We start from the raw sequence: 20881 nt of genomic DNA, 5'->3' as shown, positions 1-20881 counted from the left end.
TCTTGTTTTGTTTTTTGAGACAGGGTTTCTCTGTGTAGCCCTGGCTGTCCTGGAACTCACTCTGTAGACCAGGCTGGCCTCAAACTCAAATCCGCCTGCCTCTGCCTCCCAAGTGCTGGGGTTAAAGGCGTGCGCCACCACTGCCCGGCATCTGTCTCTTTCTCTCCTTCCTCCCATCCCGGTTATAGAAAGGAGAAAAATTAGTCAAAATTGGGTAGGGTTGAGACTTTCCAGAGACCAGAGAATGAGTTAAAGGCACAGAGATGAAAAACAGCGTAGTTTGAAAGATGCGGTTGCTGGGGCTGCTAAGAGGGGATGAGCTACTGGCTAATAGGATCTGTTGTGCTAAATCCCCCAGAGCACGCACAGCACGAAAGGGCTGAAGCACTGGGGTGGCTCTGGGTCAAGATTAAAGAGACCGGGGAGCCAAGAAGGGAGACTTAAGGAGCCAGGCCGCACAGCCACGACTGGGGAGATGGAGATGGACACAGCCTGCTAGGCCTCAGAATGAAAACTTAGCCCTGCCCTAAACTGGGCCAGAGAACCTGCCTTGCCCCATCTCCAGTCTCCTTTATTCCACCCTCCTCCCTACCCTATCTTGGAGACCTGGATCAACACCACCTCGGAATCACCAGGTGACTTGGCCAAAAACAGAAGGACAGAGGAGATCTCAGCCAGGAAAGCCCGGGAGGGGGCTGGAAAAGAGGGTGACTTTCTTTAGGACTGGTGCGGTCCCTCCCTACCTCTCCCTTCAGCGCCTGCTTGGTAGCTCTTTCCTGATCCCTTTATCTCTAAGGCAGAGTCAAGCCCCACTTCTGGAACCTTCTTGGGGATGCAGCTCTGACCATCAGGAACCATGAGCCCGGCAACCCCGGTAAGGACGAGTTTCTGGGGTAGGAAGAAGTAAGGGGGGGGCTTCCCAAATAGGTAATGCCCTGGTCTCTGGGATTCTCTGCTCCTGCAGAGGTGGGGAATGGACTGAGCTAGTCAAAGTAGCGACTGTGGAGGGTCGGATCCAGGGGACAGGACCATGTAACCCGCTAATCATATGACCTAACCCCCTGTTTTGACCGTATTTCCCCCAGGCAGTCACTATACACACGGTCCACTGCCTCCCAGTCCTTGTTCTAGCCTGGTACCCTCTGCAGCGCTATCCCTTGCCAACCCACATCTTCTCCCCAACCCCTCATTCATCTTCTAAGCCTACTAAAGACCTGGACTTTCCAGCAGTGCTTATGTGAGGTTCTTTGATCCACACTGGGGAAATGTTACTTCCCCTTCACGACCCCTCAGCTTCCTTGGGGAAGCCTTTCTGAACCCCTTGGGCAAAGAGCGACTTCCTCCTGGGTAAGCCACACTCTTTGCATTGGCTACTTTCACCTCCAGTCTCCTCCAGTAGACTGGTAGCTAGAGTTGTATTGGGAGGGCTCCATGCTGCGTTATAGCACTGTGGTGCTTTACAGAGCTAGAGAACGCTAACATCCGAAACCGGGATGGAGCCTGGCTTCTCTCTGCACTCTGTGTGTGTGTGTGTGTGTGTGTGTGTGTGTGTGTGTGTGTGTGTTGTGATGTGTAGTTTGTTTGAAGAGTTGTTTGTGAAGTGGTAGTGAGGAATCTAATATATAGCCCAGTCTGGCTTTACTATGTAGCCAAGGCTAGTCTGTGATTTCCCAGTCCTGCTGTGTCAGCCTCCCAAATATGGTCCACCCCACTCTGTTTTTTTTTTTTTTTCCTACTCAGGCATAATTTCCACTTATTTTTGTTTCCAGAGAGTATTATTTTCTTCAGTCTGTAAAGGACTTGGGTTCTTTACATAGGACTAGCCTTGGGGTGGGGGGGGGGATACGGCTACAGGGCTGGGACAAGGATGTTCAGTCTGTTGGGGTTCATGTAAGTGTTTCCTTTCTAGTTGTTCACTGAGAAGGAATAGAGCTTCATATACAATTTGGAAGCACAAAGTTGCTGAATAGGATCAGAAATGTCTCTGGCAACTGTGGGTGTGGCCACTCTTACATTTTGAATAACAAACTTTTGTTATTGTTGGTTTGTTTGGTTTTTTTGAGACAGCATTTCTCTATGTAGCCCTAGCTGGCTATATAGGAACTGACTCTGTAGAACAGGCTGGCTTTGAACTCATAGATCCACCTGCCTCCGCCTCCTGAGTGCTGGGATTAAAGGCATGCACTACCATGCCTAGCTTATTTTTTTTCTTTTCTTAATGTATATGAGTGATCTGTCTTCATGCACATCAAAAGAGAATTATATCCCATTACAGATGGCTGTGAGCCACTATGTCATTGCTGGGAATTGAACTTAGGACCTCTGGAGGAGCAGTCAGTGCTCTGAACTTCTATTTCTCCAGCCCCCTGAAAGCAAACTTCTAAAAATTAAAATGACATTTATCTCTATATGTGCATGGATGTGCACAGGTATAACCCTACACTTGTGGAGGTCAGAGACAACTTTTTGTCTCTCCTTCCTCTTGGTGGGTCCTAGGGATATAATTCAGGTCATCAGATTTGGTGGCAGGCACCTTTGCCTGATGAGCCATCTTGATGGCCCAGAGAAATGTTTTATTATTATTATTATCATCATTATTATTGGGATACTTGCTGTGTAGCCCAGGCTGGCCTTGAATTCCTGGGCTCTCCTGGTCCTGAAGCATCCTTTAGACCAGTGGTTCTCAACCTGTGGGTCACGACCCTTTTGGGGGTTGCATATCAGACATTTACATTACCATTCATAGCAGTAGCAAAAATACAGTTGTGAAGTAGTAACTAAATAGTTTTATGGTTGGGGTCACCACAATGTGAGGACCTGTACCGAAGGCTCACAGCATTTGAAGGTTGAGACTCATTGCTAGACTGAGACTCTAAAGTAGCTGTGGCTTCAGGCCAGCCACCTGCTCAGTGGAAATTGGCTTTTTTTTGTTTTTGTTTTTGCTTCAGTACTGGAAATGGGACCTAGGGTTCCACCAATGCTGGGCAAGCCCTCTACACCAAGCTATATCTCCAGCCTCCTCCTCCTCCTTTCCTTTTTTCTTTTTAAAATTTTGAGACAGGCCGGGCGGTGGTGGTGCATACCTTTAATCCCAGCACTTGGGAGGCAGAGGCAGGTGGATTTCTGAGTTCGAGGCCAGCCTGGTCTACAAAGTGAGTTCCAGGACAGCCAGGGCTATACAGAGAAACCCTGTCTGGAAAAACAAAAGAAAACAAAACAAAAAAAATTGAGATGGGTTCTAAGTTGGCCAGATTGTCCTTGAGTTCATTCTGTAGCTCAGGCTAGCCCTCAACCTCTTGCGTCTGAGCCTACCAGGTACCTGGAGACTGCACATCTGTACACCCAGGCCCAGCTTCGGCTGAACTTAGCTCCTTGTCCTTGGGTATCCCGGGGCAGGGGCAGTTTGTCCAGCAATTGTCTATACGTGTCTATTGCCCTTTGGGGCATGACCTTTCCTTCATTCTCTCTCTCTCTCCCCGGCTTGAGACCCCAAGCCATACATTTTTTGTTTTTATTTTTCCCTCTAAAAGTTTTTGTTTTCTGAGATGCTCATTATGTACTCTGGGAAGTCTCTCTTAGACTGCTGACCTTTGATGATCCTCCTGCCTCTAGTGCTTGCCTTTGTCTCTTGAAGATTACAAGCCAGGCTTCAAGCTCCTCTCTCTCTCTCTCTCTCTCTCTCTCTCTTGATGATGATGATGTGTGTGCACGTGCACAGCCACCCTTCCTTCATAGCCATCTGCCATGTTTTCTGAGACAAGGTGGCTTAGGATTCATGGTCAGGTGAGGCTGGAAGGCCAGTGAGCCCCAGGGATCCAACTGTCTCTTCCTCCCCAGGACTGCCATCCTGGCTTTTATAATGTGGGTTCTGGGGATCTGGACTCCGCCCCTTGTGCACCACTTTACCGACTGAGGTATCTCCCCAAGCCTCCAGCCACACAGTTCTACAAGAGAAAGTCTTTTATGTCAGGGATGGAGTGTAGATCGGCATTTAGCAGAACCTGTAATACATCTCTAGTAACAGAAGGGGAAAAGTATTTTCTGAAAAATAGGCGAACAAATAAATGTAATAGAAAAATAAATTGAGTGTGGTGGTACACATCTGCAGTCCCAGCTGCCCAGCAGATCATTTGAGGACAGCCCTGGAAATATAGGCAGATCTAAAAAGAGAGGAAGGAAATAAAATTACTTACTTCTTCTGGGATCAGCACAGGATTGTTATTCCGGGCTGCTTCTGCCCAGTGTAGAACTGCAGACTACAAATCCCAGCATGGCTCGGTTATTGAATTTCTCCACGCCACGCCCCCTCCCTGGGAGTGAGTTGGGTCTGGAGGGCGGGGCCCCGGGGGGAGCTATGCCCCAGGCACTGCGCAGTGCCTGGGAAGTGAAATGCCTCTGGATCTCTGGGGGTAAGCAGAGCGCAGGTGCGACCGGTTTGGGTAGCAGCTTCATCGAGTAGCGGGCATTTGTGGCAGCAGTATCCACAACAGGTGTGAACAGGTGGGTGCATCGAGGGGAACTTGAGAGGGATTGTACACTCGACCCTCTTGTAAGATCTACGTCAGAGCTTGGAGAGGGGAATGAGCCAGCGGAGAAACACAAGAGGCCAAGGCTTCTACTCTAGGTGTGCCAGCCCTAGTTGCGCAGCAACAGGTGTGAGCAGGTGGGGGAAGGGCTGTGGGTCACCCGCTCATAAATAAGTCGTTCTTAATAAGAGAAGGAAGACACCTCAACTCCAGTCTGAACTCTGTCACATACAGGGATGTGTCACTTGTCCCTGTCCCCCTCAGTTCGTCCACCTGTAAAGTATTCTTAAAGGTCTTCATTAACAAGGGTATCTGGGGACGTGGAGGTTTGCGATAACTGACAAACTTTGGGGTTACCTGGGGGTCCTTAAAGACTAGCAGTGCTTGTCTCCACCTTCACAGTTAGAATTCTGAGCCAACCTGATCCTGCATATTGTGTGGTGGTTTTTTATTTGGTTGCTTTGTTTTTCCATGACAGGGTTTCTTTGTATAGCCCTGGCCATCCTGTAACTCTGCAGACCAGGCTGGCCTTGAACTCAGAAATCCACCTGCCTCTGCCTCTAGAGTACTGGGATTAAAGGCATGAGCTACCACTGCCCAGGATAGTTTTGTTTTTTAAAGACAGTCTTACTCTGTAGGCCTGGCTGGCCTGGAACTTGTTAGGTAGACCAGGCTAGCCTCCAATTCACAGAGCTCTGCCTGCCTCTGCCTCCTGAGTGCTAGGATTAAACACTATGCCAACTACATCCGACTGCCATTGGGTCTCTTTAAAGCTCTCGGAGAGGAGCCCGGGTGACTGGGTGTGGATCCTGCCTCCATTGCTTTGTAATTAAGGGGTTCTGTGTAGTTTGGCCCTCTCCAAGCCCGTTTCCACACAGTCTTTGAAACAGTCATGAAGGCAAAGATGGATAGGAAGCTCAAGTGAGATAGCAGGTAAAGGCAGACAAGGGCAGCAAGCGAACGGTGCTCAGCAGCATAGTTGTTATTTCATGTACTTCAAAAATGGCCACTGTGGTGTCCGAATGTGAAAAAGGCTTTTCCTGTCATGGAAATTCGTTGCTCTGACTGACACTTTGTACTGTTCCCATTTCCTAATTCCATTTTCTAACATTTTATGAACATTAAAAATTCCTCATTCTGGCCTTTACCTGCCTCATTCAGGCCAGAGGAGCATGGAACAGGGCCTTGCCAAGGTTCTGGAACTCAGCCTGGCCTGGGCTCCCATCCCCACCCACTCCCTGTCCTATTGGGTGGCTGCCTGCTGACCCTACTGGGACAGTGTCCCCATTCTTTGCAGGAGCAGAGCCTTAGGAGGGGGCCAGCGGTGCCTGGCCTGTTTGTTTACTAACGCAGCCTTGAGTGGTTCCAGACTCTCTAGGGAGGGCAGGGCTGGGGGGCTTCTCGTTCAGGAGCTGCACTGAATTGTGAGGTCTGTGTGTCCTGGCTCCTCTGACAGGTTCCACCCGACTCCATCCTGGAAAGTCCTTTTGAAGAAATGGCCCTGGTGAGGGGCGGCTGGCTGTGGAGACAGAGTGAGTGATTCTGGGTCAAGTCCTTGTCTGCCTTGCACCTGATCCCTGGGCAGGGAGGAGGGAGGCAGTGTGTCCCACACATCATGGTGGGCGGGACCTTTCTCCCCTGCACCAAGACCTCTGGCTTCCCATTTCTGACTATTTAGCAAAACTGTATACTTCAAGACCAATCAGGTTTCTCTTTGATGAGCCCTCTCTAGTTGTTCCTCTAACCCTCTCTGCCCCGGTAGCACTCAGCTGGGTCAGAGGCTCCCTTCTCAGTTCCCACTCTAACTTACAACACAACTGTTTTGACTGTCAGTCTTCCCCTACCCCCGCCCCTTCCTCACCCCATGCTGGCCCTAGACTCTAACTGTACATCCCTCAGGGTACAGATAAGTTTGATGCCCTGTGTGTTCATAGCAGCCCCAACCCAGGCAGGACACAGTCCACGGCCCGAGCAGAGTAAGATACAGCTCTACTTTAGAACCATAGCCCTAGAAGCCCTCTTTCGGGGAGTTTGTGACGCATTGCGGGGAATATAAAATTTCATGTAGCCCTAGTTGGCCTCAAGCTTCCTGTGTGGCCAAATATGACTTTGAACTCCTGCCTCCACCGCCTGAGTGCTGGGAGTACAGGCATGTACCACCATGCCTTGCTTTATTTATTTCCTCTGATGTGGGTCCTACTCTGTAGTCCAGACGGGCTTTGCATTCCCTTCAGCCTCTGAGTGCTGGAACTACAGGCGTGAGCCTCCACACCTTGCTTAAGAAACCCTCTAATGCTTTGAACCAAGGCCTAGAGTCAGTGGCTACAGCACCCCTGCCCCCATTTAACCAAAGCCATGAACTGAAGAGGGGCTACTATCTTGGAGATCTTTGGGCTAGGAGCCCTCACGTTCCTTGCCCTTGTCCATTCTCAGTTCATTTAGTATGGCAGACACCAAAGACAGGTCCTACTCAGTTTTAGGATCGCAGGTGGGGAGGGGCAGATCCCTAATCTGGTTCAAGAGTCAGAGAGGATACAAATGACGGTCACTCAAACCAGAGATAGAGGCTTCCAGCAGGGAGAGGTGTTTGCCTTTGAAGAGGCTTGGGCTTGTCTTGGAAGCTCCCATAAGTATGAGTTGTCTTTTACAGTTCAACACTTTTATTGAGCCACTAATGTGTGTCAGGCTGGTGGTGGAGAGATGAGAAAAAGAGAGGCCGTGTCCTCATTTTAGAGGGTAGAGAGGCAGGAAAGAAATGACAGTAATGGGACCCAGAGCTGAAGGGATTCTGGGAGCCCAACTGGGGCTCTTGCTCCTAGCAAGCTCAGGGCTCAGTTTCTCTGGTGGATCCGGAATCTCATGCAGGCTCCATCCTCCGCCGCTGGAAGCGGAATTGGTTCGCTCTGTGGTTGGATGGCACACTGGGTTACTACCATGACGAGACGGCACAGGACGAGGAGGACCGAGTAGTCATCCACTTCAATGTCCGAGACATAAAGGTCGGCCAAGAGTGTCAGGGTGAGTAGAAGTGTTTCTTTGGTGGAACTCTGCCCGTAGTCAGGGTCTTCCCTATGTCTAAGAATTGTACTTGGAAGGCTCTTGGGTGCTTCCAGAGAGCTCCCACAAACACTGCTTCTGAGCTCCTGCCAAATGTAGGTCAGTTAGCTAGGCATTAAGAGATTGGTCCTAAGACTGGTCCTTGGTTGAGTTCTTACCCTGTGCTGTGCCCTCTTATAGGTGGTTCCAGATAAAACACCTGCAGGTTCTAGAGAGTAGAGGAAGATGATATAAGCTCAGAGAAGTGGTATGACTGGCCTAGAGTCACTCAGCTAATCTAATGGTTCAACCACGACCTAGGCCATAGTAGAGTAACTGAGAGATGTGCTAGGAAGTAATATGGGAAGGCTGACAGGGTGTGCAGGGTACAGCAGACCCCCAAGAAAGTATGTAGGATAAGGGATTAACAATGACTAGCAAACAGGACCCCAAGAAGTCAATGTCTGCCACTGTGTGTGGTTTCCTGGGGTCTCTGGGATCCCCATGTGTGTGTGTCTGCTTCCAGATGTGCAGCCCCCAGAGGGCAGGAGCCGAGATGGCCTGCTGACAGTGAACCTGCGGGAGGGTTCCCGCCTGCACCTGTGCGCTGAGACCCGGGATGATGCCATGTAAGCAGATTCAGGGGGTGTGTGGAGTGGGATCTCGGGGTGCAGCTAGAAGAGATCAGAGGGCAACAGCATAACTGTTGGTAACTGGTGCATACCCAGAGAACTCAGGGATGGAGGCACGCCTGCCATAGGTGCTGGGTCTCTGGACGTTTAGAATCAGATAATTTGCAGCCTGTGAAGTGATCCCTCTTCCAGGCTGATAGAAAGGAGCTGACATGCCCAGTGACATCTCAGAAGACCCTCTAAGAGCTGCCCTGGTGGATGGGACTCTGAGCTGGGGGGTAGGCCTAGACCTGCCTTCAGCAAGGCAGTGTCTACGCAGGGCACCCTGATATTAGGTGCAGCCCATCCTGGGAAGACAAGGGTATCTTCTTCAGTGCCATCTATTCCCATACACTCTTTCCCCTCCTACCCTCAGCCTGAGCAGCTGGGCCTCTGTCCTGGAGGAGAAGGAAAGAGATGAGTGTGTGGGTGGAGGGGCAGCTATGCTCTGAGCAACAGCATAGAGCTGCCTTGTCTACCCCAGCCAGATGCCATGGCAACCATCAAAGGCCCAATTGTCCTGTATCCTCTGGGCATTCCTGAGGCTTGGGTCATGGCTTTGTGAAGCTGTGCAAGTTGGAACACGGAGGTGGGTTGCAGGCAGAGTATCACCCAGACGTGCAAGGTTCAGAAGAGACACCCTGCCCTCCCCAGCTCAATTAGGATAACTGAAGGGTTCGCTGGACTACGAGTTATTAGCTTACCTCAGGGCCCATCCATGTGACTATAGCAATAGAGAGTTGCTTTGTCTACCTGAAGTTGGGAAAGGGGACTAGGGGCTAGGTGGGGGAGGAGTAGCTAAAAGGTGGGATCCCCATACACGTACCCTGCAAATCGCTCATCATCTGGAGGATCTTGCTTTGCAGAGCATGGAAGACTGCCCTGATGGAGGCAAATTCCACCCCGGTGAGTCCCTGCACACACACCCCCACCCCACCCCGCTGCCCCATGTGCCATGGAATCATGGGTGATCAGATTCGGTCTCTGCCTATTACTTCAGTCTAGAGTGGAAAAGTTCATGTAGACTCTCTCCCCTGGAGTCCCCTGTGGAGAAGGGAGGAGTCAGCAGGTGCTCCCAGGAGTAGGGAGAGAAGCTACCATGAAGCCTCACTGGAGGGTTACACGGGAGCTAGAAAAGAGGGATGCACATATCAGATATGATGCCACTCAGCACAATCCTTCAAGGGTGAGGTTATTGTTCCCTCTCTGCAGATGGTAAGACTGAGGCTCATTTGTCTACATAACAGATAGGTATTGGGTTCTTACTGTGTGTCAGGCACCATGCCAGGGGTCAGGGGATCAGAAGTAAACCAAGGGATGTAGGCTCTACCCTCCTGTACTCAGTCTAGAAGGGGCCAGATATAAAACAACTAATTGGTTAATTATTCCATGTTGATACCAGTCACCGCTCTGGCAGGACTGTGCAGTATGTGAGCCTTTCAGTGATCCAGGTGTGAGCTCACTGAAAGCTTAACCTGAGGCTGGCAGGAGAGACATAACGGGGTGAAGGTGGGGCTTGCAGGAGAGACATAACGGGGTGAAGGTGGGGCTTGCAGGAGAGACATAACGGGGTGAAGGTGGGGCTTGCAGGAGAGACATAACGGGGTGAAGGTGGGGCTTGCAGGAGAGACATAACGGGGTGAAGGTGGGACTTGCAGGAGAGACATAACGGGGTGAAGGTGGGGCTTGCAGGAGAGACATAACGGGGTGAAGGTGGGGCTTGCAGGAGAGACATAACGGGGTGAAGGTGGGGCTTGCAGGAGAGACATAACAGGGTGAGGGTGGGACTTGCAGGAGAGACATAATGGGGTGAAGGTGGGACTTGCAGGAGAGACATAACGGGGTGAAGGTGGGACTTGCAGGAGAGACATAACGGGGTGAAGGTGGGGCTTGCAGGAGAGACATAATGGGGTGAAGGTGGGGCTTGCAGGAGAGACATAATGGGGTGAAAGGTGGGGTTATGGTGAAAGAAATAGCTTTCCAGGTAAGAGGGAGTAGAATGTGCAAAGGCTGGAAGGAGTTAAGACAGCAGTGTGCCTGAAGCCCAAGGAGTGTGGAGGAGAGCTGGGAGTTGAGGCTCTGTCTTGTGCTAAGAATATCGGTTATCTTTTATTTTTTATTTAGAGTATCACTTTGGAGTGCAGGCTGGCCTTGAACTCATCACGTAGCCCAGAGTGGCCTCAAGTTTGCAGTGATCCTTTTGCCCCGGCTTCCCAAGAGCTAGAATTACAAGCATGAACTGCCAGGCCTTGCTTTAAGGATCCTGGGAGCCGCTAACAGCACCCATAAGCCGCTGACAGTTTGGAAGCGAAAGGCAAGAATGGACTGGTCAGCTCAGCTCTGTCTTTTACAGTCTTTGCATTCATTTATTTGTATGCGTGCTGTGCGTGTGTATTAGTGGCTGTGCACACAGGTGTGTGGAGGCCAGAGGTCAACCTCAGTGTTGTTCCTTAACAGCCATTCACCTTATTTTTGTGACAGAGCTACTCACCGGGATCCGGGACTCACCAGTTTCATTAGACCGGCTGGTTAACAAGCCCCAGGGATCCTCCTGGGTTTGCTGTCATAGCTCTGGGCCTGGGCACGTGAAGCCATGCCTGATTTTCACATGGATGCTGGGGATGGAAGTTGGGTTCTTGTGCTTGCAAGGCAAGCCCTTCACTAACTGAGCCAACCTCACAGTACCAGACATTTTTGTTTGTTTTGTTTTTTGTTTGTTGGTTGGTTGGTTTTGGTTTGGTTTGGTTTGGTTTTTCTGAGTCTGGGGTTTTCTCTGTGTAGCCCCCGCTGACTTGGAGCTTGGAGATTCTCCTGCCTCTGCTTTGCCCAGCTCCTGACTTGTATTTTCAAAAAGCTGGTCTGTGGCTATTACAAACCAGTGTGTACTTATAATCCCAGCATTTGGGAGGCTGAGACAGGACAATTAAACGTTTGGGGTCAGCCTGGGGCATAGAGCTAGATCCTGTCTCAAAAAGAAACACAAAAGGCTAGCAGGCAGGTAGATAGGAACAAACAGTAAGGGGTTAAGTGTGAATACCCAGGGACCATCTAGGAAGTGGGGCCAGTCTCCTGGCAACAGGATGTGGGTGTGGACTAAGCCTCGCTGGCTGACAGGCTGGGGAGCACAGGCATTTGGGCTGTGCAGGTGAGAGTGCCTAGAGACTGGTGGAGGTGAGAGTTTGAAGAATTGCCTGAGGCCCAACATCGGCCCCCACCTGACAGACTCCAGACTCCACACTTGCTGCTTCTGCCTGTGGAACAGCTGAGACCTCTCTCACCTGGAGAGAGTGTCGACTGGGAAGCAGCAGAGAAGACAGTTAGAAACCCTCCTGGGTATATCCACCTGCAGAGAGCCAGGCACTGTGCCAAGCACATGAGATGGTTATGTCATTTCATCCTCCAACAAGGGCTTGGGGGATGGTTGTAGTTGGTGCTATCAGTCCCACTTTACAGATGGGGGAAGCTGAGGTCTAAGGACTGGAGGTGGCTCCTTCCGTATCACAATCTTAAGTTGTTGGAGGAGCCTCAGCAGAGACTCGGTTAGTGGATGTAGTGAGGAAGCTGGCGTTGGTAGGAGGAGCTACATGAGCAGAGGCAGGGAAGAGAGATGTGTATGCTTGCTAATGTGTGCACCTAATGGCTGCAGTCTGGCCTGGTTGGAAGGTTTACCATGGAGGAAGTGGCACTGGAGCGATGACCTCTAAGGTCATCAGGGCCAGCTTAGGAAGGAAGAGACTTTTTTTTGGGAAGGCTATCAGAGCAGTTGAGGGTCACAGTCAGATATTGGGGGCAGACTTGTGTTCTCAGGTGGGAGGCGATTGCAGGAAGCCTAGGAGGAGGAACAAGAATCACCAGGGAGGGAGCCAGGTCAGGCTAAGCACCCTCTGAGCCAAAGCCCTCTGTGTCAGTGGCATTGAGGACAGCGTGAGGAAGGAGGTGAGGGCTGACCGTTCTGCGCTCTGTGACTCTATGAAGCTGTCTTGCTCCCTCTCTGCCTGCTGTACTGACCGTTTACTTCTGCCTGCCTTCTCCCTACCTGTACACCTGCCTGCCCTACTGACCCCTTACCTCTGCCTGGCCCTAGAAGTGCCCTCTCTTCGCTCCCCAGATCCATATCCCTTTGAGCTCTGGCTTACTAGAGCTGGTGCTTGTGTTTGCTTGTGTATTTGCATCTGTACGTTCACATCTGTGTCTGCGGGCTTCTCTGTCCTCCAGCCAATGCAGGAGTGACCTGTACCCCATTCTGGGAGGAGGCTCCTGGGGATACAGTCACAGATGAGACTGGAGTTGTGGGGTAAAGCCTGGGATCCCCATGTGCCTGAGACTGAAGTGGGCGAGCTGGAAGGAGGCCATTGGTCCTCCACTGGGTAACAGGATACGTCTCTCCCCTCTCTGATGTCCCCAGCACAGGCACAGCTGGCACAGGACTCTGGTAGGGTCCTGGTAACATCTCCTAGTCTCTTAAGATGTAAAGGGCATCTGACATCTCCCTCCCTCTCCCTTCTTGGGTTTCTGTGGCTGGAGCAGGCCCCAGCTGGAGCCACCGTCCCACCCAGGAGCCGTCGGGTTTGCCCTAAGGTCAGGTGTACGACCCTCTCATGGAACCCCTGTAAGGTTGAGAGGCGGATCTGGGTAAGTTCAAGCTCAGCCCTTCCTGCCTCCTCTCTGACCATCAGGATGAGCCTCCAAAGCCACCTGTCCCATTCCTTTCATGTTTGTGGACGTCAATGGCTCCCCTTTCCTCATTGGACCACAGCTGGTTTTCAAGCCCATGGAATCTGGCTAGACTTGCTTGTCACATGTCACCCTTGTGCTTGCTGTGCCCTCTGCCGCTGCTGCTACTCTGGTTCTCCCCTCATCCTAACAACTCTCATGCTGTCCCTGCTGCCCAAACCCTCAGCCTCTCCATTCAGCTGGCCAGCTGATGCTCATCCTTAAAGAACCACCTCAAAGGCTGCCTGCCACCTCCTCAGTGAAGACTTCCCAGGGCTTCAGGCACTGTCACCCAGTGTACAGTCCTCTGTCACTGGTTTTTAGCACTGGTTTCATTCCACGTGGTCTCAGAGCCACTTTATTTCTGTTTAGACCGTCTGAAACTGGAACTTCCTTCAAGGCAAGGACCAGGTCTCATTTGCTCTGCCCAGCTGAAGCCCAGTACAGGACTGCGGTGCACAGCATGGCCTCATTGAGTGCTCAGTGATGGGGACAGTTTTTCCTTACCCCCTTCATAAGGGACTGGCATAAACAGGTCACTGAATGAGGAAGGAAAGACAGGAAGGGACATGGTCTGGATCTGTCCCTGTCCTGGGTGTTTCTTGGATTTAGGATGTAGTTGTTACTTTTCCTATCACAATGGACGGATACCTGACAAGAAACAATTGAAGGAAGGAGACTTCTGTTGGTTCAGTTTGAGGGCATGCTCCTCCACGGGGGGGAAGCATGGTGGTGGAAACTTGAGGCTGCTTGCTCACATCTGGGCCGAGAAGGGAATGCCAGTGTCCATCTGGCTTCATTTTCTTATTCTATTTAGTCTGGAACCTCAATCCATAGGGTGGTGCTGTCCCATTCAGGGGGCCTCTCCTCCTTAGTTAAGTCTCTGGAAACACAGCACAGACATCCCCAGAGGTGCATCTCCCAGGTGGTTCCAAGTCCAGTCAAGTGACAATGACGATCAGCCAGCACACAGTCTCAGCATAGCACCTGGTCTGGTGTGAGCCAACATAGGAGCTTGTGGTTCTAATGGTCAACTGCAAACTCTTTTCTTACTCAATGATGCAGTTTTAGAACCACTTAGGGACTTACACGACAACAAATGTTGATATCCTCTGCGTGCTGGAATCTCCTAAGTCCTAGGTGGGGCCTGGGAACTATGTTATATTTATATGCAAGTATTTTTGTGATGCTGGGGATTGAAAATGGAGCCTCCCACATGCTAGGCAAACACTGCTGTTAATACGGAACTCTCTCTATACCCCTAGCCTGATCTGCATGTTCAAGACTAACTCTTGGGGTTAGGGTTGTGTCTCAGTGGTAAAGCACATGCTCAGCGTGTGTGAGGCGCTGGGTTGATCCCACCTATCACACTGGGGATGGGTGAAGTTCCTTGTGATTAGAGCATGCAGAACAACTGAGCCCAGAAGTCAACAGATGTAGTTCTGCCTGACTCTCCAGGTATTACTGAGACCCTGGTGCTCTGGGAGGTTATTTAACTGGGTCACTGTTACTCATCACAGAGAGGCCTGGAACTTCAATGAGCAATGCCTAAAAATGGGATTTGAAAGACTATAAATCTAAGAACACAACATCCAAGGGGTTATTTTCGTGTAACTCAGTGATTGGACAGCACTGTCTCCTCCCATAGGAGGGTCTGGGCTATAAGAGAAGCTGGCAGGCTTCAGTTTCAGGAAGTCTCTGAGGTTACCAACTGGTTGCTAGGTGCTCTGAGTTTTCTTCTGGGCCTCCCAGAGCTGGAGGGTAGGAGGAATACATGCCCCAAAGAGACATGAGGTTGTATTTTCCATCCACTCCAGAGCCTCACAAACTACCAACTCAATGCAGCATCAGGGAAGGCTGATGTAGTAATATTGATTCCCTGTCTTCCTTAAGGATTCTTCAGTCTTTTCTGGTCTGACTTGTCCCCAACCATTCCTTTGAAGTACATTTCCCCCTCAAGATCACTTCTAATGTCCAGGATGCTAAAGCCAATGACTTAACTCCCTCAGCATTGGCCAATAGGTTGTCAGAAGAGCATATTTAGAAGATAAAATCCTGAGACCTTGTGGCCTTGTGAAAAGCCCGTATGCAAAGACAAGAGTGCTAAGAGATCGAGATGTTGCTCAGTGGCACATGCTTGCCTAACATTCATAAGGCCTTAGATTCAAACCCCAACCTCACAAGAAAGAAAATGCTGGGTTTGGTAATGTGTGCCTATTAATCCTAGCACTCAGAAAGCGAGGCTGGAGATTGTGAGTTCAAGGCTAGCCTGGGCTATGCATCTAACACCCACTTCCCCCAAAGAGTAAACGTTCTAGAGCCAGGCTCAGTGTGCAGTCCTGTAACCCCAGCACTCGGGAGGTGGAGGCAGGAAGATCAGGAGTTAATGTCATCTGAATAGTGAGTTCAAGGTCAAGCTAGGCCGTAGGAAACCCTGTCTCAAAGATGGAGTAGAGGAAGCAGGGAAGAGGGCTCAGTCAGTAAAGTTCTTGCCATGAAGAACTGAGCTTGATCCCCAGGACCTATGTAAAAAGAGCTTTGCTCTCCTATAATCTCAGTGCTGGGGAGAAGAAACAGGGCTGCTAGGGGCTTGCTGGACAGTCAGGATGAATCAGCAAGTTCCAAGTTCAATGAGAAACTATTGAAACAGTAAAGCCGAAAGTGAGTGAGGAAGACTCCAAGCAGCAACCTCTCTGACTTCAACATGCACACACTGTTATGATCTTGAACGCTGTGCAGCTTCAGAAGGGCCATGCCAGGCCAAACAGTTCCATGTGAGGTTTATTGGGAGAGAGAGAGAGAGGGGCAAGGTGGCAGCAGAACGAGAAGGGGGGAAGAGAGAGAGAGACCAGGGGGGCCTTTCTTTATATATGGGTGATGACGTAATTACAGGTAAAGGTGAGAGGTGAGCCAATTCTGGGAATATAGTGGATGTTGCCTTGGCAACAGGTCTGTGGGTCCTACCTATGTGATGTCACGGGTTTTTGGAGGTCCTGATACCAACACACATGCTTCCACACACACTCAGGGGGTAAAAAGGAAAAGGAACCCTTAAGTATGGTACCCACTAGATTTCGGGTTTTGTTTTGTTTTTTTTCCTCAGAAATCCACCTGCCTCTGCCTCCCAAGTGCTGGGATTAAAGGCGTGTGTCACCACTGCCCAGCCCCACTAGATTTCTTGGTTCCAGTTCATGACAAGAACATTTACAGGAAGAACAGGGCAGAGAGGGAGGGGGAGGGCACAGTCCATTTGTATTAATTAAGTTGGACACAAACGGACTTCTAGAGTTGGGCAATTCTGGTGTGAAGCCTAGTGAGAGATACAGTGAGAATGGGGCTAGGGGGGAGTCCCAGGAGAGAACAGATTCTGACCCCTTCCAAGTCAGCTACCCCATGAGTTAAAGTGGTAGATTTGGATTGACAGTTAGTGCTAATCGTGCATGTATTACTGGTTCCTGTCATCACTGTCCCTTGCAGGTGATACAAGTTGAGGGCCTTGCCATTAAGTAGCACACATTTGGGGGAACAGGCCAGAAAGGTTAAGAGAAAAGATAAGGGGTACTATCCAAGTTAGAGACCCTAGGAAGAAATACTTCTGAGCCCAGGAGGGCTTCCTATAGTGGGTAGCTTCTGAGCTAGAATCTGGGAGGTTGGTAGGAGCCTGATGGGGAAGGCAGGACTCTCACCTTCTCTGTGCCTCATCCATAGCACTGGATGCTATGGAGATAGCAATGCCTGCCTTGAAGGATCAGAGGTGACACTAGGGAGCACCTCCCTTGGGACCCGCTATGCAGTAGATGCTAGATGGTAGTTATTTCAGTGACTACTCTTTTCTTCCTTTGCTCCAGTCCTCCTCTAATTCATGCCTAGGGCTTTGCCATAGTTCTCTTCCCTTGACTAGGAGAATAATCAGTTGGGTTTCTCTGAGAATAGCATTGTAGAATTGTTAGACTTAGAAAGTTGAGCAATGGGAAAATTGGGCAATATAGAAGGCCAAGGTAGGAGAAAAGGCATTATTGGGAGCTGGATGTTTTAGGGGAGAAGGGTTATGGAATCTATGGGGAGGCCATACCTTTTCCCTTTAGCCCTGGGGAGGAGGGTGGCTACAGAATGAAAGGGTCAGGACCAAGCCCAGACCAGGAAGTCCCTGGGCATTCAACCTGACTGGATTTCTCAGGTACGCGTCTACAGCCCGTATCAGGACTACTATGAGGTGGTGCCACCCAACGCACATGAAGCCACATATGTCCGCAGCTACTATGGGCCACCTTATGCAGGTAAGTGCCCCTAGCATGCCAGTCTACCTCCTGCCACAATCCTGTGCCAGGCCTTGCCCATGATCCATCAGTGAAGACTGAGCTTCACCCTTTGAGGGTATACATATTTTGCAGATCTCACCCTCCCAGATCCTAGATTCAAAACAGACTCTCCGGGCTGGCCCCACTCAGCCAGTCTACCAAACAGTGATAATCTTGTGCTGCTAGCGACCCCAGGTGGCTATTGCAGAAATGACACTCTTCCTATTCCCAAGGTCTTAGTTACTAGAGTCCATTCCCAAGGGCTGCATGGATCCCCAGGGGCTTAGGGATCCTGGGGTTTCCTGCAGCCCATCTCCAGTCCCATAGTCACCATCCGTGGCATATGTATGATCTGTAGGCTGCAGTGGAGGGTGCTCTCAAAGTCTCAGTTCCTCTGGGGAGCAGAATGAGTTCATGCCTTAACTTGAGATTAGACTAGTCTCTGGCACTGACCCCGACTTGTGTGGCTTTTCTTACAGGTCCTGGTGTGACACACGTGATAGTTCGAGAGGACCCCTGCTACAGCTCAGGCGCCCCTTTGGCCATGGGCATGCTTGCTGGGGCTGCCACGGGTGCTGCTCTTGGTTCACTTATGTGGTCGCCTTGTTGGTTCTGAGCCCTGGGGCTCTGACTTCTGGATGTGCATGTAGAACACAAGAAGACCCTTTTCTTCTGGATCCTCTGCTAGCTACCATCTAAACTGTCCCATTTTGACCCCTTTCTCCCCATTAAGCCCTCTACGCTTGGCCCATTACTCCCACCATTTATCCTCTTTTCCGTCTCAAAGGAAGCTAACATCTCAGGCACAGACATAGCCAAAAGTCCATACACCCATTGCCAGGCACTCCCATAAGTCACATGTGAATTTTCTCTACACATAGCAAACATAACTTCATTTGGCTCTAAGTGTCTGAGGAATGGAGCTCACAAGAGAGCAAACAACAAAGCTACAGTTATCTGTCTGGTAAGGATAAGTCGGGGCAAGGAGCGAGGTCTGGGTGCCCAAAGAATCAAATAACAGTTGGCTTGGTGTTGTGGCAGGGGTTGGTTGTAGTGGTTCTAGCTCTATGTGAAGGAGCTTGCTGGATAAAGGCACGATGGGGCTTTTTATGGAGTAAAGTTTCTTGATTTCAACTATAATGAATACTTTGCCTGTCTAGTTAGTACTGGCAGGACATACCCTTAACCAAAACATGGAATTTGGCACCTTTTCCTCACTTGTAGCTTCCCTATGATAGCTGAGCTAACCCTAAGGTTTCCTAGCTGTGGGAAGAGGTGAGTTCTTTGAGACCTCCGGCCTTAGGAAGTTGCTTCCATTAGGAAATGCCTTTCTGATCCCAGGAGCTCAGCTCGACTGTTAACATCTGAAGCTTATTCTCTTCCTTCCCGCTGGGGGGAGACGGCATTATCTTGTTCTGGGGCCTGACCCACCTTGGCACCAGCCTGGGGAACCCCTCATGTGCCTGTCTATAGGTAGCAAGCAATCTCTCCATTTGATCCTGTTCCAAACTATTCCATCATCCTGTCCCAATTGCCAATAGAAAAGCTAAAATCCCTGGCTCAGTTGCTAGAGTGCCTAGTAAAATTCCTAGCATATGTGAGCGCTCCATTGGCTCAGCACAGACACTAATAAAGACATGATTGGCCCCAGAACTGGCTTTGCTTGTTTTGTTCCTCCAGGATGTTTCCTTGAGACAACTCTGTGACACAGCATCTTCTGTAGAGTGCATTATGAGTTTATGTGGAATTGGTGACAGCTATGTGAATGAACAATTTGGGACAATTCATTATCTATCTTGCTTTCCCTGGACTATCACCTTAGCTCATAGAACAGAGATGAAGTTGGTTATCTCTGAAGAGTCAAAAAGAGGATCTCATATTCTAAGAGTCAAAAAGAGGATCTCTGTTCTATGAGCTAAGGTGATAGATAATCCAGAGCTGGCACTGCCTGCCAAGAGACTTCTGATGTTAGAATATTTGTATGTGTGCATGAATGTAGAAGGCCAGAGCTCAACAGCCTTAATGCCTTTATCAATCTTCACCTTATTTTTGGTGTCTCTCACTGAACCTGGAGCTCACCATTTTGGCTAAACTGACTGGCATGCGAGCACCAGGGATCCTCCTGTCTCTGCCTTCCAAAGGCTGAGATTAAAGAAAGGTTCCTGCTGTGGTACCCAACTTTTTATCTGGGTGCTGTGTCCCCGTGCTTATGTGATGTTTACTGACTAAAACATCTCCTCAGCTCCCAGGTGTCAGGACTGTTTCCACTGTTGCTTCTCCAACCTAAACTTGAACTAATTAACTGTTCTCATAGAAACCTCGTGGCTAGGAACAAACAGAAACTGCATTAGGTTTCTGGAGGCTGTCAAATGGCAGAAACCCCAGCCAAAACTGACTTAAGCCAAAGGGAAAACAGGGCAGCCAGGACTGAAAGCTAGATCAAGAATTCAGAACCAGACCCTGCTCCCACACTGACAAAGCTGTACTGAGTATGACCATATGATATTAAGTCGAGCAGAGGTCCCAGGAACCACAAGGCCAACCCTCCAAGCATCTTCTCGCAGTACCTTTGTTTTCACCAACCTCTCTTGTCATTTGTTGTGTCCTAATGCTACTTCTGAAGATAGCTGCACCAATAAAATCTATGGCCTGTGGTTTTTACTCTTACAGTAATGGGGCAGGAGAAAGAGTCAGACGTGGCTGAACCAAGGCAGGGATTTCCTTTGATCTGTAAGCAGTCAGACTTTGGGGTCATAAGAACTGTAGTAATTGTTCAATCATATCTGAATGGTTTAAGATTATGCCTGAGCTCCAATAAAGCTTGAGCTTGCTTATTTATTGCTTTTGAGACAGGGTTTCTCTGTGTAGCCCCAGCTGTCCTTGAATTCAGAATCCACCTGCCTCTGCTCCCACTCCCTCTCTAACCCCTAGTACAAGGATTAAAGGTTCGTACCACCACAAACGGCTAAAGCATAAGTTGAAAATTGGCAACGGGCTAGATATGGTTAGAGGCCTTGTTTGCAGGTCACGTGTCCCTCCCTTCCTAAGATAAAAGTTTTGCTTTGTAACTCAACCTTGAACTAATGATCCTACTGGCCCAGGCTCTTGAGTCTGGGTTTACATATATGCAATATTGTATAAGTTAAAATTACTTTTTAAAAAAGCCATTCCGGGCTGGTGAGATGGCTCAGCAGTTAAGAGCACCGACTGCTCTTCCAAAGGTCCTGAGTTCAAATCCCAGCAACCACATGGTGGCTCACAACCATCCGTAACAAAAATCTGATGCCCTCTTCTGGAGTATCTGAAGACAGCTACAGTGTACACACATATAATAAATAAATAAGTCTTAAAAAAATGTATATAAAAAAAAAAAGCCATTCCTTGCCTAACTCTCTTCACCAAGCCAGTATCACAGAGTATAGACAGTATAACCTATGACACAGACCTAGGCTCTAATGTCTGTGTGCAGTATAGCCTACTCCTGCTGGTGTCAAAAATCAACAGAACACAACAAGCTTAAACACAAAAAAACACACGGCCAAGAGACATAGTAACCAATGTCTAAGGGCCTGGCTGGTATAATAGTTTGTATTTTTCCTTTTGTAAGCAGAACTACATTTTAAAATAACAGTAAGAT

The 20881-nt window shown here is 49.6% G+C and overlaps 1 protein-coding gene across 9 annotated transcripts; it reads left to right on the top strand.

The window, feature by feature from the left end:
• Positions 1–398: 398 nt before the first annotated feature.
• Plekhb1 (pleckstrin homology domain containing, family B (evectins) member 1) lies at positions 399–18897 on the top strand. Of its 9 annotated transcripts, NM_013746.3 has the most exons (9): positions 399–635; positions 801–874; positions 5983–6058; positions 7392–7544; positions 8089–8191; positions 9100–9139; positions 12761–12865; positions 17124–17223; positions 17724–18897. In NM_013746.3, the coding sequence occupies exons 2-9, from the start codon at positions 857–859 to the stop codon at positions 17858–17860; spliced, it is 732 nt and encodes a 243-aa protein (NP_038774.1). In that variant the 5' UTR covers positions 399–635; positions 801–856; the 3' UTR covers positions 17861–18897. The 9 variants fall into 9 exon arrangements, with proteins under 9 accessions (NP_038774.1, NP_001156654.1, NP_001156655.1 ...); NM_001163182.1 differs by lacking the exon at positions 12761–12865; NM_001163183.1 differs by lacking the exons at positions 399–635; positions 801–874 and adding an exon at positions 4337–4500.
• Positions 18898–20881: the final 1984 nt, after the last annotated feature.

Source organism: Mus musculus, chromosome 7 (genome assembly GCF_000001635.26).
Source record: "Mus musculus strain C57BL/6J chromosome 7, GRCm38.p6 C57BL/6J".
In the NCBI taxonomy this organism is placed as follows: domain Eukaryota; kingdom Metazoa; phylum Chordata; class Mammalia; order Rodentia; family Muridae; genus Mus; species Mus musculus.
The sequence above is the reverse complement of the archived record's forward strand: the minus strand, read 5'-3'. Positions and strand labels throughout refer to the sequence as shown.